Source organism: Argopecten irradians, chromosome 1 (genome assembly GCF_041381155.1).
Source record: "Argopecten irradians isolate NY chromosome 1, Ai_NY, whole genome shotgun sequence".
Lineage (NCBI taxonomy): Eukaryota > Metazoa > Mollusca > Bivalvia > Pectinida > Pectinidae > Argopecten > Argopecten irradians.
Window position 1 is genome coordinate 51001038 of NC_091134.1, and position 20154 is coordinate 51021191.

At 34.5% G+C, this 20154-nt stretch overlaps 1 protein-coding gene across 1 annotated transcript; it reads right to left on the minus strand.

The window, feature by feature from the left end:
- Window positions 1-16999: 16999 nt before the first annotated feature.
- On the minus strand, window positions 17000-18956 carry LOC138310701 (uncharacterized). Its single transcript, XM_069252036.1, has one exon. The coding sequence runs from the start codon at window positions 18954-18956 to the stop codon at window positions 18342-18344; it is 615 nt and encodes a 204-aa protein (XP_069108137.1). The 3' UTR covers window positions 17000-18341.
- Between the last annotated feature and the right edge of the window lie 1198 nt (window positions 18957-20154).

Here is a 20154-nt window from a genome sequence, read left to right on the forward strand (position 1 = left end):
CTTTTCACCTAAAAGCTACTCCGTTCAAGGTCATTCATAAAACACTTGGTAGCGCTTAGTTTCAACGTACCAAAAGTCCAATACCATACCTTAGGCCTTTCAGAACTTTACAATAAGTCATTTGAAGATTTTAGGATTGTTAGCCCGAGTGCCCTTTGATATAGGTCAAGGTCAATCACATTAACAAACTTGGTAGGCATTTATGTCAGCATGCTTCATGCTTAATATTAGGTCTCTAGGCCTTCTAGAAATTGAGAAGAAGATTTTTTAATGATTTTGTCGAAAAATTGCATTTTTGAACTTTGTCCCTTATTTCCAACCGGAAGTTGACGTTTTACAGAAAAGTTGTAACAAAATGAATTGTTTCATTTTTTATTCTACATAACATATCCAAAAATGAAAGTAATTGGCTTTGTGGTTAACGAGCTACGGCTGTCTCAATGAGCTGAATTTTCACAGGATTATTTTCATAACTCTACAATCACACGCACTCTGTGACCTTGGATGAAGGTCAAGCTCGTTTATTTTTTCAAACCCGATAGTCAACTACCTAAGCTTACTTCATGCAAAACATGAAGCCTCTATACCATGTAGAACTTGACAAGAAGATTTTTTCGTGATTTTCACCGAAAACGGCGATTTTGCACTATGAGTCAATAAACAACCGGAAGTTGACATTTTAGAGAAAAATGTACAATTACAAAGTTTCTCAGTATGCTATTCTACATAACATATAAAAAAATGAAAGAAATTGGCTCAGTGGTTAACGAGTTATGGCTGTCTAGGTTAAACCGGAAGTGACGTCATTGCGGCCATATTTGAATTTGAATCAACACCATATTAACAAGAATTGGTCACGGTAATAAGTGGAAGATCTTGTGTGAGTTTGGGCTTGATCGGACTGGTGGAATCAGAGGAGATGTTTAAAATATAATTGTCGAAATTTGCAAAAAAATCTTAGTTAAATATTAATTACGTCATAAAATATTATTTAGTGGACCAATTTTTAATTTGAAGACATCAAAACCTTCAGAATGCCATACTGCATCGATTTAATGCAAAAAGTTTGGAAAAAAATGAATAATAAAAAAATTCTAAAAATAGTCACTTTTTTGTAAACTTTGACCTCTAGCGAGCTTTTTAACGAGACATATTTTGTGGAAACATGTCATGGGTAAAAGTTAGATATGTTCATTCCCTACAATAAAATACCTTCAGATTTGAAATAGCTTTCATACTTTTTGAGTTATAGCAGTTTTTGTGTTTTTAGGTTTTCCGTCATGGCGGCCATATTGGATTTTTTGACCTACTTAATTTTGTTCATGGAACACCTTCAGATGTTTGGTTTAAACATACTGAAATCATTTTTATCCTATGTCTTACCGTTTGACCGATAGAGCGTTCACAAAAACAGGAAGAAGAATAATAATAATAAGAATAATAATAATAACTAGAAATTGTCACCGGGACAATTTGACGGGCTTTTCACCTAAAAGCTACTTCGTTCAAGGTCATTTATAAAACACTTGGTAGCGCTTAGTTTCAACGTACCAAAAGTCCAATACCAGGTCTTAGGCCTTTCAGAACTTTACAATAAGTCATTTGAAGATTTTAGGATTGTTAGCCCGAGTGCCCTTTGATATAGGTCAAGGTCAATCACATTAACAAACTTGGTAGGCATTTATGTCAGCATGCTTCATGCTTAATATTAGGTCTCTAGGCCTTCTAGAAATTGAGAAGAAGATTTTTTAATGATTTTGTCGAAAAATTGCATTTTTGAACTTTGTCCCTTATTTCCAACCGGAAGTTGACGTTTAACAGAAAAATGATACAAAACTAATTGTTTCATTTTTGATTCTACATAACATATCCAAAAATGAAAGTAATTGGCTGTGTGGTTAACGAGCTACGGCTGTCTCAATGAGCTGAATTTTCACAGGATTATTTTCATAACTCTACAATCACACGCACTCTGTGACCTTGGATGAAGGTCAAGCTCGTTTATTTTTTCAAACCCGATAGTCAACTACCTAAGCTTACTTCATGCAAAACATGAAGCCTCTATACTATGTAGAACTTGACAAGAAGATTTTTTTCGTGATTTTCACCGAAAACGGCGATTTTGCATTATGAGTCAATGATCAACCGGAAGTTGACATTTTAGAGAAAAATGTACAATTACAAAGTTTCTCAGTATGCTATTCTACATAACATATAAAAAAAATGAAAGGAATTGGCTCAGTGGTTAACGAGTTATGGCTGTCTAGGTTAAACCGGAAGTGACGTCATTGCGGCCATATTTGAATTTGAATCAACACCATATTAACAAGAATTGGTCACGGTGATAAGTGGAAGATCTTGTGTGAGTTTGGGCTTGATCGGACTGGTGAAATCAGAGGAGATGTTTAAAATATAATTGTCGAAATTTGCAAAAAAATCTTAGTTAAATATTAATTACGTCATAAAAAATTAATTAGTGGACCAATTTTTAATTTGAAGACATCAAAACCTTCAGAATGACATACTGCATCGATTTAATGCAAAAAGTTTGGAAAAAATTGAATAATAAAAAAAATCTAAAAATAGTCACTTTTTTGTAAACTTTGACCTCTAGCGAGCTTTTTAACGAGACATATTTTGTGGAAACATGTCATGGGTAAAAGTTAGATATGTTCATTCCCTACAATAAAATACCTTCAGATTTGCAATAGCTTTCATATTTTTTGAGTTAAAGCAGTTTTTGTGTTTTTTAGGTTTTACGTCATGGCGGCCATTTTGGAATTTTTGACCTACTTAATTTTGTTCATGGAACACCTTCAGATGTTTGGTTTAAAACATACTGAAATCATTTTTATCCTATGTCTTACCGTTTGACCGATAGAGCGTTCACAAAAACAGGAAGGAAGAATAAGAATAATAATAAGAACTAGAAATTGTCACCGGGACAATTTGACGGGCTTTTCACCTAAAAGCTACTTCGTTCAAGGTCATTATAAAACACTTGGTAGCGCTTAGTTTCAACGTACCAAAAGTCCAATACCAGGTCTTAGGCCTTTCAGAACTTTACAATAAGTCATTTGAAGATTTTAGGATTGTTAGCCCGAGTGCCCTTTGATATAGGTCAAGGTCAATCACATTAACAAACTTGGTAGGCATTTATGTCAGCATGCTTCATGCTTAATATTAGGTCTCTAGGCCTTCTAGAAATTGAGAAGAAGATTTTTTAATGATTTTGTCGAAAAATTGCATTTTTGAACTTTGTCCCTTATTTCCAACCGGAAGTTGACGTTTTACAGAAAAGTTGTAACAAATTGAATTGTTTCATTTTTGATTCTACATAACATATCCAAAAATGAAAGTAATTGGCTTTGTGGTTAACGAGCTACGGCTGTCTCAATGAGCTGAATTTTCACAGGATTATTTTCATAACTCTACAATCACACGCACTCTGTGACCTTGGATGAAGGTCAAGCTCGTTTATTTTTTCAAACCCGATAGTCAACTACCTAAGCTTACTTCATGCAAATCATGAAGCCTCTCTATACTATGTAGAACTTGACAAGAAGAGATTTTTTCGTGATTTTCACCGAAAACGGCGATTTTGCACTATGAGTCAATAAACAACCGGAAGTTGACATTTTAGAGAAAAATGTACAATTACAAAGTTTCTCAGTATGCTATTCTACATAACATATAAAAAAATGAAAGAAATTGGCTCAGTGGTTAACGAGTTATGGCTGTCTAGGTTAAACCGGAAGTGACGTCATTGCGGCCATATTTGAATTTGAATCAACACCATATTAACAAGAATTGGTCACGGTGATAAGTGGAAGATCTTGTGTGAGTTTGGGCTTGATCGGACTGGTGGAATCAGAGGAGATGTTTAAAATATAATTGTCGAAATTTGCAAAAAATTCTTAGTTAAATATTAATTACGTCATAAAAAATTAATTAGTGGACCAATTTTTAATTTGAAGACATCAAAACCTTCAGAATGACATACTGCATCGATTTAATGCAAAAAGTTTGGAAAAAAATGAATAATAAAAAAATTCTAAAAATAGTCACTTTTTTGTAAACTTTGACCTCTAGCGAGCTTTTTAACGAGACATATTTTGTGGAAACATGTCATGGGTAAAAGTTAGATATGTTCATTCCCTACAATAAAATACCTTCAGATTTGAAATAGCTTTCATACTTTTTGAGTTATAGCATTTTTTGTGTTTTTAGGTTTTCCGTCATGGCGGCCATTTTGGAATTTTTGACCTACTTAATTTTGTTCATGGATCACCTTCTGATACATAGTTTTAACATACTGAAATCTTTTTTATCCTATGTCTTACCGTTTGACCGATAGAGCGTTCACAAAAACAGGAAGAAGAATAATAAGAATAATAAGAATAAGAATAAGAAACTTAACGAAAACAATAGGTCTTTTCACAAATAGTGAAAAGCCCTAATAATAATAAGAACTAGAAATTGTCACCGGGACAATTTGACGGGCTTTTCACCTAAAAGCTACTTCGTTCAAGGTCATTTATAAAACACTTGGTAGCGCTTAGTTTCAACGTACCAAAAGTCCAATACCAGGTCTTAGGCCTTTCAGAACTTTACAATAAGTCATTTGAAGATTTTAGGATTGTTAGCCCGAGTGCCCTTTGATATAGGTCAAGGTCAATCACATTAACAAACTTGGTAGGCATTTATGTCAGCATGCTTCATGCTTAATATTAGGTCTCTAGGCCTTCTAGAAATTGAGAAGAAGATTTTTTAATGATTTTGTCGAAAAATTGCATTTTTGAACTTTGTCCCTTATTTCCAACCGGAAGTTGACGTTTTACAGAAAAGTTGTAATAAAATGAATTGTTTCATTTTTGATTCTACATAACATATCCAAAAATGAAAGTAATTGGCTTTGTGGTTAACGAGCTACGGCTGTCTCAATGAGCTGAATTTTCACAGGATTATTTTCATAACTCTACAATCACACGCACTCTGTGACCTTGGATGAAGGTCAAGCTCGTTTATTTTTTCAAACCCGATAGTCAACTACCTAAGCTTACTTCATGCAAAACATGAAGCCTCTATACTATGTAGAACTTGAGAAGAAGATTTTTTCGTGATTTTCACCATTTTGCACTATGAGTCAATAAACAACCGGAAGTTGACATTTTAGAGAAAAATGTACAATTACAAAGTTTCTCAGTATGCTATTCTACATAACATATCCAAAAATGAAAGTAATTGGCTTTGTAGTTAACGAACTACGGCTGTCTCAATGAGCTGAATTTTCACAGGATTATTTTCATAACTCTACAATCACACGCACTCTGTGACCTTGGATGAAGGTCAAGCTCGTTTATTTTTTCAAACCCGATAGTCAACTACCTAAGCTTACTTCATGCAAAACATGAAGCCTCTATACTATGTAGAACTTGACAAGAAGATTTTTTCGTGATTTTCACCGAAAACGGCGATTTTGCACTATGAGTCAATAAACAACCGGAAGTTGACATTTTAGAGAAAAATGTACAATTACAAAGTTTCTCAGTATGCTATTCTACATAACATATAAAAAAACTGAAAGAAATTGGCTCAGTGGTTAACGAGTTATGGCTGTCTAGGTTAAACCGGAAGTGACGTCATTGCGGCCATATTTGAATTTGAATCAACACCATATTAACAAGAATTAGTCACGGTAATAAGTGGAAGATCTTGTGTGAGTTTGGGCTTGATCGGACTGGTGGAATCAGAGGAGATGTTTAAAATATAATTGTCGAAATTTGCAAAAAAATCTTAGTTAAATATTAATTACGTCATAAAAAATTAATTAGTGGACCAATTTGATTTTTGAAGACATCCAAACCTTCAAAATGACATCCGGAATCGATGTATTGAAAAAAATTGGAAAAAATGAATAATAATAAAAAAAAATGAATAAAAATAGTCAATTCCCAAAATTTTTGGTAAACTTCGAATAGCGAGCTTTTTAAAAACATATTTTGTGGAAAACATGTCATGGGTAAAAGTTAGATATGTTCATTCCCTACAATAAAATACCTTCAGATTTGAAATTAGCTTTCATACTTTTTTTGAGTTATAGCATTTTTTGTGCGAGGTTTTTCATGGCGGCAAATGAAAATAATCAACATTGTTGGTTCAATTTTACAGAAAAAATTGACAAAGTCTATTTTAATCAGTAAATTTTTTCATGGAACCACCTCAAGAAGAGCATTTTAGCACCAAAAACCTTCAATTTTTCATTGATTTTTTGTGTTAATTAAGGTTTTACGTCATGGCGGCCATTTTTGGAATTTTTGACCTACTTAATTTTGTTCATGGATCACCTTCAGATGTTTGGTTTAAACATACTGAAATCATTTTTATCCTATGTCTTACCGTTTGACCGATAGAGCGTTCACAAAAACAGGAAGAAGAATAATAATAATAAGAATAATAATAACTAGAAATTGTCACCGGGACAATTTGACGGGCTTTTCACCTAAAAGCTACTTCGTTCAAGGTCATTTATAAAACACTTGGTAGCGCTTAGTTTCAACGTACCAAAAGTCCAATACCAGGTCTTAGGCCTTTCAGAACTTTACAATAAGTCATTTGAAGATTTTAGGATTGTTAGCCCGAGTGCCCTTTGATATAGGTCAAGGTCAATCACATTAACAAACTTGGTAGGCATTTATGTCAGCATGCTTCATGCTTAATATTAGGTCTCTAGGCCTTCTAGAAATTGAGAAGAAGATTTTTTAATGATTTTGTCGAAAAATTGCATTTTTGAACTTTGTCCCTTATTTCCAACCGGAAGTTGACGTTTTACAGAAAAGTTGTAATTAAATGAATTGTTTCATTTTTGATTCTACATAACATATCCAAAAATGAAAGTAATTGGCTTTGTGGTTAACGAGCTACGGCTGTCTCAATGAGCTGAATTTTCACAGGATTATTTTCATAACTCTACAATCACACGCACTCTGTGACCTTGGATGAAGGTCAAGCTCGTTTATTTTTTCAAACCCGATAGTCAACTACCTAAGCTTACTTCATGCAAAACATGAAGCCTCTATACTATGTAGAACTTGACAAGAAGATTTTTTTCGTGATTTTCACCGAAAAATGGCGAATTTTGCACTATGAGTCAATAAACAACCGGAAGTTGACATTTTAGAGAAAAATGTACAATTACAAAGTTTCTCAGTATGCTATTCTACATCACATATAAAAAAATGAAAGAAATTGGCTCAGTGGTTAACGAGTTATGGCTGTCTAGGTTAAACCGGAAGTGACGTCATTGCGGCCATATTTGAATTTGAATCAACACCATATTAACAAGAATCGGTCACGGTGATAAGTGGAAGATCTTGTGTGAGTTTGGGCTTGATCGGACTGGTGGAATCAGAGGAGATGTTTAAAATATAATTGTCGAAATTTGCAAAAAAATCTTAGTTAAATATTAATTACGTCATAAAATATTATTTAGTGGACCAATTTTTAATTTGAAGACATCAAAACCTTCAGAATGAGATACTGCATCGATTTAATGCAAAAAGTTTGGAAAAAATTTGAATAATAAAAAAATTCTAAAAATAGTCACTTTTTTGTAAACTTTGACCTCTAGCGAGCTTTTTAACGAGACATATTTTGTGGAAACATGTCATGGGTAAAAGTTAGATATGTTCATTCCCTACAATAAAATACCTTCAGATTTGAAATAGCTTTCATACTTTTTGAGTTATAGCAGTTTTTGTGTTTTTAGGTTTTACGTCATGGCGGCCATTTTGGAATTTTTGACCTACTTAATTTTGTTCATGGAACACCTTCAGATGTTTGGTTAAAACATACTGAAATCATTTTTATCCTATGTCTTACCGTTTGACCGATAGAGCGTTCACAAAAACAGGGAAGAAGAATAATAATAATAATAATAACTAGAAATTGTCACCGGGACAATTTGACGGGCTTTTCACCTAAAAGCTACTTCGTTCAAGGTCATTTATAAAACACTTGGTAACGCTTAGTTTCAACGTACCAAAAGTCCAATACCAGGTCTTAGGCCTTTCAAAACTTTACAATAAGTCATTTGAAGATTTTAGGATTGTTTGCCCGAGTGCCCTTTGATATAGGTCAAGGTCAATCACATTAACAAACTTGGTAGGCATTTATGTCAGCATGCTTCATGCTTAATATTAGGTCTCTAGGCCTTCTAGAAATTGAGAAGAAGATTTTTTAATGATTTTGTCGAAAAATTGCATTTTTGAACTTTGTCCCTTATTTCCAACCGGAGGTTGACGTTTTACAGAAAAGTTGTAATTAAATTAATTGTTTCATTTTTTATTCTACATAACATATCCAAAAATGAAAGTAATTGGCTTTGTGGTTAACGAGCTACGGCTGTCTCAATGAGCTGAATTTTCACAGGATTATTTTCATAACTCTACAATCACACGCACTCTGTGACCTTGGATGAAGGTCAAGCTCGTTTATTTTTTCAAACCCGATAGTCAACTACCTAAGCTTACTTCATGCAAAACATGAAGCCTCTATACTATGTAGAACTTGACAAGAAGATTTTTTCGTGATTTTCACCGAAAACGGTAATTTGGAACTATGAGTCAATGATCAACCGGAAGTTGACATTTTAGAGAAAAATGTACAATTACAAAGTTTCTCAGTATGCTATTCTACATAACATATAAAAAAATGAAAGAAATTGGCTCAGTGGTTAACGAGTTATGGCTGTCTAGGTTAAACCGGAAGTGACGTCATTGCGGCCATATTTGAATTTGAATCAACACCATATTAACAAGAATTGGTCACGGTGATAAGTGGAAGATCTTGTGTGAGTTTGGGCTTGATCGGACTGGTGGAATCAGAGGAGATGTTTAAAATATAATTGTCGAAATTTGCAAAAAAATCTTAGTTAAATATTAATTACGTCATAAAAAATTATTTAGTGGACCAATTTTTAATTTGAAGACATCAAAACCTTCAGAATGAGATACTGCATCGATTTAATGCAAAAAGTTTGGAAAAAATTGAATAATAAAAAAAAATCTAAAAATAGTCACTTTTGGTAAACTTTGACCTAATAGCGAGCTTTTTAACGAGACATATTTTGTGGAAACATGTCATGGGTAAAAGTTAGATATGTTCATTCCCTACAATAAAATACCTTCAGATTTGAAATAGCTTTCATACTTTTTGAGTTATAGCAGTTTTTGTGTTTTTAGGTTTTACGTCATGGCGGCCATTTTGGAATTTTTGACCTACTTAATTTTGTTCATGGAACACCTTCAGATACATGGTTTAAACATACTGAAATCATTTTTATCCTATGTCTTACCGTTTGACCGATAGAGCGTTCACAAAAACAGGAAGAAGAATAATAATAATAAGAATAATAACTAGAAATTGTCACCGGGACAATTTGACGGGCTTTTCACCTAAAAGCTACTTCGTTCAAGGTCATTTATAAAACACTTGGTAGCGCTTAGTTTCAACGTACCAAAAGTCCAATACCAGGTCTTAGGCCTTTCAGAACTTTACAATAAGTCATTTGAAGATTTTAGGATTGTTAGCCCGAGTGCCCTTTGATATAGGTCAAGGTCAATCACATTAACAAACTTGGTAGGCATTTATGTCAGCATGCTTCATGCTTAATATTAGGTCTCTAGGCCTTCTAGAAATTGAGAAGAAGATTTTTTAATGATTTTGTCGAAAAATTGCATTTTTGAACTTTGTCCCTTATTTCCAACCGGAAGTTGACGTTTTACAGAAAAGTGGTAATTAAATTAATTGTTCCATTTTTGATTCTACATAACATATCCAAAAATGAAAGTAATTGGCTTTGTGGTTAACGAGCTACGGCTGTCTCAATGAGCTGAATTTTCACAGGATTATTTTCATAACTCTACAATCACACGCACTCTGTGACCTTGGATGAAGGTCAAGCTCGTTTATTTTTTCAAACCCGATAGTCAACTACCTAAGCTTACTTCATGCAAAACATGAAGCCTCTATACTATGTAGAACTTGACAAGAAGATTTTTTTCGTGATTTTCACCGAAAACGGCGATTTTGCACTATGAGTCAATAAACAACCGGAAGTTGACATTTTAGAGAAAAATGTACAATTACAAAGTTCCTCAGTATGCTATTTTACATAACATATAAAAAAATGAAAGGCATTGGCTCAGTGGTTAGCGAATTATGACTGTCTAGGTTAAACCGGAAGTGACGTCATTGCGGCCATATTTGAATTTGAATCATCACCATATTAACAAGAATTAGTCACGGTAATAAGAGGAAGATCTTGTGTGAGTTTGGGCTTGATCGGACTGGTGAAATCAGAGGAGATGTTTAAAATATAATTGTCGAAATTTGCAAAAAAAATCTTAGTTAAATATTAATTACGTCATAAAAATTAATAAGTGGACCAATTTTATTTTTGAAGACATCCCAAAACCTTTCAAAATGACATCCTGAATCGATGTAATTGAAAAAAGTTGGGGGGATAATGAATAATAAAAAAAAATCTAAAAAGCTTACTTCATGCAAAACATCAAGGCTCTTTCCATGTAGAACTTGACGAAGAAGATTTTTTTCGTAATTTTCACCGAAAACGGCGATTTTGCACTATGAGTCAATAAACAACCGGAAGTTGACATTTTAGAGAAAAATGTACAATTACAAAGTTTCTCAGTATGCTATTCTACATCACATATAAAAAAATGAAAGAAATTGGCTCAGTGGTTAACGAGTTATGGCTGTCTAGGTTAAACCGGAAGTGACGTCATTGCGGCCATATTTGAATTTGAATCAACACCATATTAACAAGAATTAGTCACGGTAATAAGTGGAAGATTTTGTGTGAGTTTGGGCTTGATCGGACTGGTGGAATCAGAGGAGATGTTTAAAATATAATTGTCGAAATTTGCAAAAAAATCTTAGTTAAATATTAATTACGTCATAAAAAATTAATTAGTGGACCAATTTTTAATTTGAAGACATCAAAACCTTCAGAATGAGATACTGCATCGATTTAATGCAAAAAGTTTGGAAAAAAATGAATAATAAAAAAATTCTAAAAATAGTCACTTTTTTGTAAACTTTGACCTCTAGCGAGCTTTTTAACGAGACATATTTTGTGGAAACATGTCATGGGTAAAAGTTAGATATGTTCATTCCCTACAATAAAATACCTTCAGATTTGAAATAGCTTTCATACTTTTTGAGTTATAGCAGTTTTTGTGTTTTTAGGTTTTACGTCATGGCGGCCATTTTGGAATTTTTGACCTACTTAATTTTGTTCATGGAACACCTTCAGATACATGGTTTAAACATACTGAAATCATTTTTATCCTATGTCTTACCGTTTGACCGATAGAGCGTTCACAAAAACAGGAAGAAGAATAATAATAATAATAATAATAATAATAACTAGAAATTGTCACCGGGACAATTTGACGGGCTTTTCACCTAAAAGCTACTCCGTTCAAGGTCATTTATAAAACACTTGGTAGCGCTTAGTTTCAACGTACCAAAAGTCCAATACCAGGTCTTAGGCCTTTCAGAACTTTACAATAAGTCATTTGAAGACTTTAGGATTGTTAGCCTGAGTGCCCCTTTGATATAGGTCAAGGGTCAATCACATTAACAAACTTGGTAGGCATTTATGTCAGCATGCTTCATGCTTAATATTAGGTCTCTAGGCCTTCTAGAAATTGAGAAGATTTTTTTTAATGATTTTGTCGAAAAATTGCATTTTTGAACTTTGTCCCTTATTTCCAACCGGAAGTTGACGTTTAACAGAAAAATGATACAAAACTAATTGTTTCATTTTTGATTCTACATAACATATCCAAAAATGAAAGTAATTGGCTTTGTGGTTAACGAGCTACGGCTGTCTCAATGAGCTGAATTTTCACAGGATTATTTTCATAACTCTACAATCACACGCACTCTGTGACCTTGGATGACGGTCAAGCTCGTTTATTTTTTCAAACCCGATAGTCAACTACCTAAGCTTACTTCATGCAAATCATGAAGCCTCTATACTATGTAGAACTTGACAAGAAGATTTTTTTCGTGATTTTTTCACCGAAAAATGGCGAATTTTCCATTTATGAGTCAATGATCATTCGAAGTTGACATTTTAGAGAAAAATGTACAATTACAAAGTTTCTCAGTATGCTATTCTACATAACATACAAAAACATGAAAGGAATTGGCTCAGTGGGTTAACGAGTTATGGATGTCTAGGTTAAACCGGAAGTGCCGTCATTGCGGCCATATTTTGAATTTGAATCAAACACCATATTAACAAGAATTGGTCACGGTGACAAGTGGAAGATTTGTAGTGCGTTTGGGCTTGATTGCACTGGTGGAATCAGAGGAGATGTTTAAAATATAATTGTCGAAATTTGAAAAAAAAATCTTAGTTAAATATTGAATTACGTCATAAAAAATTATTTAGTGGACTAATTTTTAATTTGAAGACATCAAAGCCTTCAGAATGAGATACTGCATCGATGCAATGGAAAAAAAATTTGGAAAAAATTGAATAATAAAAAAATTCTAAAAAATAGTCACTTTTTTGTAAACTTTGACCTCTAGCGAGCTTTTTAACAAGACATATTTTGTGGAAACATGTCATGGGTAAAAGTTAGATATGTTCATTCCCTACAATTAAATACCTTCAGATTTGCAATAGCTTTCATATTTTTTGAGTTAAAGCAGTTTTTGTGGTTTTAAGGTTTTACGTCATGGCGGCCATTTTGGAATTTTTGACCCTACTTAATTTTGTTCATGGAACACCTTCAGATGTTTGGTTTTAAAACATACTGAAATCATTTTTAACCTGTGTGTTACCGTTTGACCGAGAGAGCGTTCACAAAAAAACAGGAAGAAGAATAATAAGAATAATAATAATCAACGAATTTTGACGAATCTGGTCAGTCAAATATCTTCCTCAATGAAATACAAATGATTAACAGTTTTTATAAAAGTTTTATGAAACAACGCCTTCAAGATCAGTTTATACAAAAATGGTTCTCAGGTGTGGAAAACTCCTCAAGAGACAGACTTATCTAATATATAAAAAAAATGGATTTGAAAATTATCTTATAAAATTATCGGAAATGAATAGAGTATACAATACTAAATTCCGTACATAAAATTTAAAAATTCCAATTGAGACTGGAAGATGGCGTAATGTTGAGAAACGTGAAAGAATATGCCATTTATGCAATGAAAATATCGGGGATGAATTTCACTATCTTTTTGTATGTAAACACGAAGAAATAAAAATAAAATATACGTATTAAATATATCCCACAGTATTATTATAGTAATCCCACTCTTCATAAGATGGGTAGCTTTTTAGGTATTTGTAATATCCAATTAATGAAGAAGGTGTCTCTATTCATTAGAAAAATGATGGTATTTTTGTAGATGTGAATAAAAGCTATGATAGTAGTACGGTATAAGTATTGTTAATTTTCAAATTAATTTTCCATATTTTAGTAATTGGTAATGATATATATTGTCCATCCTGCCACGTGCAGTTAAATATGTAACTTGTATAATCCATGTAACACATTTTAATGTGTCTGGGAGACTATAATGAAATCTTTGAAACTATCTTCTGAGTTGCAGTGACATGGATTAATTACATATTAGAGTACCCGTACACTGGTTAGGCAAGTCTGTGAATCAAAAGCACGACAGGTGGGCTTTCCACGTGTTTTCGTGAGGTATGGCCCCGTTGTCTTGGTCACGCTAGAACCCCGCGGCGATACATGCCAAGCCACGCAACCGTATTAGTTCTCAGGTAACTTTCTGGGTACGACTTCGCCAATTTTCGTTATGGGTTCGTTGGAATGGCCACGCGTGTGATTTAGAGAGTACCCGCTGGCGGTTAATGGCCAACCTTTGTCCATGGTCCGTAAACATGAGGTTAAAAGAGAAATGTTAGTGATAGATTGGATTAAATATCCCTCTTGCTAAATAACATTTTTGTGAGAAATCGATTTCTATTTTTTATATTATATATATATACAATTTACCAGGCAATTCACGCTAAAAATATGTATATAACCAGAAATATAGTTCCATAAATGCACACGATTCAATAAAACACGTAACGCAATAAGTCGGTGGATTTTATGAATAGTAAAGAAATTTGTAAAGTGAGTTTGACCAAAAGACATAACGGCCGAGTATAAAATAATATATATCATTACTGGGTTTGCGCTGGTGTTCCATAACTGAGGTCCTCAGCTTGAATGGGGTCCTTTTAATACATCCTTGATATACAAAGTTCATTTGTTCATTTTTTTTTATTTCAAGTTTAATACGATCTTTGATCAATCTAAATGATTCAACCTGCGGGCCGATTATAAACAATCAGGCAAAAAGTGGTTTTAAAAGTATTTAGTGTTTCATGTATATCGACAAAACACATGAAATCAATGAGAATAATTAAAACAGATGACATGGGTCGTTTAGCTGTACTTTTTTTGTAGATCAATCGATACAATCCATAAATATCTTCATAATTCCTTCCACGGTAAAAAAAAAATTGTGTGAGTCCATATTCGTCATATCTTCTAGGTCCAAAATCTGCTGCATAAAGTCTATGAATACATTATTGTTTTTGTCAAAACTGCATACTACTTTTAAAACCACTGCTCCGTTAAATCAGTATCGTTTAGTACAGTAGTTGAGTGATGACATGCTGTGAGAACACGTGGACGACATTACATCTTTTGCTTATCCGTAAGTCAGTTATTGAAAGAAGTCTACAAATAGTCAATTAAAGAAGTCATATCACCTGCTGGCTATAATGTTTAAAAATTTTCTGAAAAATGAACATTATTCTTTATGAAAAATGTCACCGTGCCTCATGGGCTATGTCATGAATACTATTACCCAATCACATAACAAGCGTACCTTGATTGGTATTAATTGACTCCGCCCCTTGTCATCACTTCTCTCGCTGAATCTTGAATTGACAATTTTTTTCAATTCATTTTATTCCGACCCGACTTCAGTAACAAGCGGCCCTTTAATGACCTGGGGTTTGTTTTTTCTGTGGGCTTAGTCGTTTATCTTCATAATTTTGAAGGGGGACTTCTAACACGACCATGAAGATTTGTCTCATACTGTTGTAGAGCTGATATTTCGTGATGACATAGTGACCTTGATGATGCAACATATCGATTTGATATGGTCCAAAGCTAGCTCGTGGAGTGACCGCATTTGTGTTAGGTACTTGAACACAACTAGAAGTGACTGGTTAGCTTGACAAATTTGGACGTTTACTAACCTAAGAATACGGATGTAACATATAGTAACTAGTACTAAGGATCTATTCATACAGGATTTTTTCGCAGAGACTTAGCTAGAACTGTAAATATAGTAACTGAAAAACTATATATATTCCATGCTCAGTTGCACAGCACATGCGATACGGTAGCAATACAGTGACAGCGATACCACCAGTCGACTATATATTGGGAGCCGTGCTCTCGTTATGGGTGAGTGGTCAACACACTAGCGAAGCTCGCCCGCCGGCTCACTGCGCTGTCGCCGTAGGGGGTCAATGAGAACAATAGGCAGTGGTATTTCCACGAAAAAAATAACGCTTTCAAAACAAAATAACGTTTCCAACGATACTTGTAACGTGGTCACGTAAATAATCACATGTTCTGTTGATGCTAACAAAGTTTCACATAAAAATCACGTAACATTCTGGCAATAACATGGGAAACAAAATCATTAACAATCATTGCTGACACTAACACGTGAAATGAAATGAATAACAATGCAAAATAAATAAAAACATCAGCCACTAAATCTAACATCATTTAAAAAAGACAAACGCATGCAAAGATAGAGATAACACAGCAGCAAAAATATAACGTGTGCTAGAAAATAATAACATGCTTTTAGTTAAAGATAACTAAAATTTTGATAATAACAGTAAAACAGATATAACCAACATAAGTATTTAAAAAATCACGAATATGGTTAAAATAACAGTTTATACATGACTTCGGACAGGACGAGCTAGTTGTACCAAAGGACAAAAAACCAGACAAGTTTGATTGAATTGAAATTGGTCGTTTATTGATTAAACGACAATTGAAATAGACTTGCTTTCGCAAGTTGATATTGCAAACAATAAACAAAGGTATGATATAAACTTTGGTACAAGGTGGGGATACAAAAATTGGCCGTTTATTGATTAAACAACAATTGAAATAGACTTGCTTTCGCAAGTTGATATTTCAAACAATAAACAAAGGTATGATATAAACTTTGGTACAAGGTGGGGATACAAAAACGCCACACCATAAACGAAGAAATAATAAGATGAATAAAACCAGAGGTCTTCATTTAACATCACACAAACAAGATACTGACTTGATATCAACGCAATGTGTTAATATAACTTACACTCAATAATTAAAAACATGTACTCAACTCTTTCTAATACAAGGAGGATGTAGGGGAGGAGGTGGGCAGCTTCAATTCCAAAGTACACGGTACAAATTACTGACCTTGACTTGTGTCCATCTCAAAACTGACACCTGTTACAGTGGCTGGCCAGTGTAGATAGTGCGCTATCTTACATAAATCGAATTAGTGCGCATGACCTTTTCACCTCTGTGACCCTGCGCCCTCCTTCTATTGAATAACGTTGAGTAGGAACTACATCTTACTATACATAAAAAATTGTAATTAATAAACCTTCAGCATGTATAAATTGTATTAAAATTGCATTTTAATTATTTATTATACATGACTTCGGACAGGACGAGCTAGTTGTACCAAAGGACAAAAAACCAGACAAGTTTGATTGAATTGAAATTGGCCGTTTATTGATTAAACGACATTTGAAATAGACTTGCTTTCGCAAGTTGATATTTCAAACAATACACAAAGGTATGATATAAACTTTTGGTACAAGGTGGGGATACAAAAACGCCACAATGGTATCAGATTATAAATAATCAGAGACCATACCCCACCCGGGCAGGCTGAGCTGAAGATATAGCAGGCATCATGTTATTTGCTGGTACTCCATGTTGAATAGCCTGATTTTGCTGCGGTATGGCAATGCCTTTAGCCAACATTTGATTGAGAAGCTCCTCTGCAATGTCCTTTGTGGACGGAAAATTTGGGGCAGCTACTACTGCCGAGGCAGTCACTGTTCCTTCTGTTGGAGCAGGAGCAGAGGTAATCACTTCTGTTGAAGTGGCATGCCTAGCATTAATTAGGCTGTGGTTCACTGCAGCCCTCCGCCTAGACCTCCGAATTGGGCCTATTGAATCTGAAACGAAAAAGGTGACAAGCGAACTATGTCTCTCCATTTCAACATAAAAATATTGTTGTTCAACCGGACACAAGGTCCAACACAACACAAACAATGTTGTTCAACCGGACACAAGGCCCTGCACAACACAAACATATTGTTGTTCAACCGGACACAAGGCCCTGCACAACACACACATATCGTTGTTCAACCGGACACAAGGCCCTGCACAACACAAACATATTGTTGTTCAACCGGACACAAGGCCCTGCACAACACAAACATATTGTTGTTCAACCGGACACAAGGCCCTGCACAATACAAACATATTGTTGTTCAACCGGACACAAGGCCCCGCACAACACAAATATATTGTTGTTCAACGGGACACAAGGCCCTGCACAACACACACATATTGTTGTTCAACCGGACACCAGGCCCTGCACAACACAAACAAATCGTTGTTCAACTGGACACCAGGTCACGCAGAACACAAACATTTTATATTATCAATTGGACACAAGGCCCTGCACAAAATAAACAACAAATTTATTATTTTAATTTAGCTAGACACAAGATGTCTTTTACACAGACCAAAATACGGCCTCATATATAACCAACATGTGATGAAGACAAATGTTGAAGAACATTAAAATAACATGCCCATTTTTGATAGGTGAGCATTTAAATTCATAAATAGATAGGTTGTTAATTGTTATTTGGACGAGGCAACGAGGCCTTAACTTCGCGAGTACCGCAGAGCTACGCTAATCGATTGCAATGCATGCTGAATCGTAACACAATCTTTATCTGTCGGGTAATAATTGAAGTATGTACTTTCTATTGCTGTGTCATCGACTACTGTGACGTATATATAGTATAAGATAAAGCGTGTAACTTATAATAACAACGTAAACAGGAAGGTTTATCAAAATCAGAGCGTGTGAAACCTTGGGCGGATGTAAACAAATCTCGCGCATGCGTGTGACAACGCATAGTACTACCAACCTTATATGGAAGGGTCACGAGGGTTACTATTATCTCCGTCCACCAATCGCTTGCCCTGAAGGACCGCCCCGCGTAAGGAGAATTTAAACTTTCGTAGTCCAGCGGGAGAAAGATGGACGCCATCTTGTTTTAAACAAAGAAGGGCAGCTGTCTTAAGGCCTTTGTGCCTCCAATAAAAACATCCTTGTGCTTCTTCACACATCATTTTCACCCTATCATTGACACTATCCACGGCCCTATTATAAATATCCACTGGTACGGATCTTGTCCTTGTCCTATAAAAAAGTTGCATAATGCCAACTTGGCCCACGCAAAACCCCGCACGAAGCCACTGTGCCACAGATATGAAGTCATTGGGCAACCGTTCCGCTACACAATCATGATCGGTTGAGTCCAGATCATTACCACCGATTTGCAGTAAAACAATCTTAGGTTGTATCTCTGAGATTGAACTAGACATGAAAGGGAGATCGCGAACCCGACTCCCCCCTTTTCCGATACAATGGACGCGGACCGAGTCAATGTCGAAACCTAAGTTTGTCCATGAACCTGTCAAATCATCTCGTAACCGTCTAACAAAACTATGTCCGAGAATCAAAACAACTACAGATTCCATGACAAAAACAAACAGCTTCAATTCCAAAGTACACGGTACAAATTACTGACCTTGACTTGTGTCCATCTCAAAACTGACACCTGTTACAGTGGCTGGCCAGTGTAGATAGTGCGCTATCTTACATAAATCGAATTAGTGCGCATGACCTTTTCACCTCTGTGACCCTGCGCCCTCCTTCTATTGAATAACGTTGAGTAGGAACTACATCTTACTATACATAAAAAATTGTAATTAATAAACCTTCAGCATGTATAAATTGTATTAAAATTGCATTTTAATTATTTATTAAGAACGTAAATTAACAGAACAGGGCTACCAGTGTGCGGTACCACTGGGTTGCGAGCAGCTATCGTGATTTTTTCGTGTTTTTTTTTCTTATTCATTAAAAAAGCGATCTTTGAAGACTTCAGACTATCTCTAGTCCAAAAGGTTTCGGCTGTAGCATTCAATTTTTTTATATTTGAGTTGAATGCATCAAATCGGATCTGTTCCCGACATCGACTGTGCATTGTTTAACATTAAGCCTACCTGTACCTGCAGTTATCGTGATTTTTCATGCAACTTAGTAGAATTTTACGATGCATACGCAGTAGAAAGATATAATCTAAAAAAGATTGTATTGTACAATTTCTCAATGCATAATATAACGTTGATATTCCATAGTATAAAATAAAAACTGTCGTTTTCTCCGTATCAACGGAACACGACCTGTGCTTCGTCTCGGCGAAATCTAACTCATTCCTCTCAGGGGGTGTCTTCAACGACGTTCGAGCATATCAGAAAAAATCAATAAAATAACAAACAAAGATTATCGTATACCAGATATATCAAAGAACAACACAAAACTTTGTGATTTGTGATCAATGTGTTATTATCTTTTTTTCACTTTTCTTCATGCTGAAACAACAGCTACATGCACATTACATTTACAATTTTTTTTTATTTTTTTCTATAAGGAAATACTCTATCATACAACAATGTTATCTGCTTCTTATAAAAATAATCACTGTATATAAAAAAAACAGAAATCTGGTTTAGTGTTAACGTGCAGATCTTCTGATCTTTCGATTATCACCACCGCCGGCAAATTTTTTTTTTTTTTTTTTTTTTTTTTTTTTAATATATCATGCAAACATGCCTATTCAAACTATTCACAATATCTGGCGAGGGCTACATGTACATGTAGCTCTATTACTAC

Excerpts from the sequence above, each read along its gene's own strand:
- LOC138310701 (XM_069252036.1), bottom strand. The coding sequence starts at position 18,956 with ATGGAATCTGTAGTTGTTTTGATTCTCGGACATAGTTTTGTTAGACGG.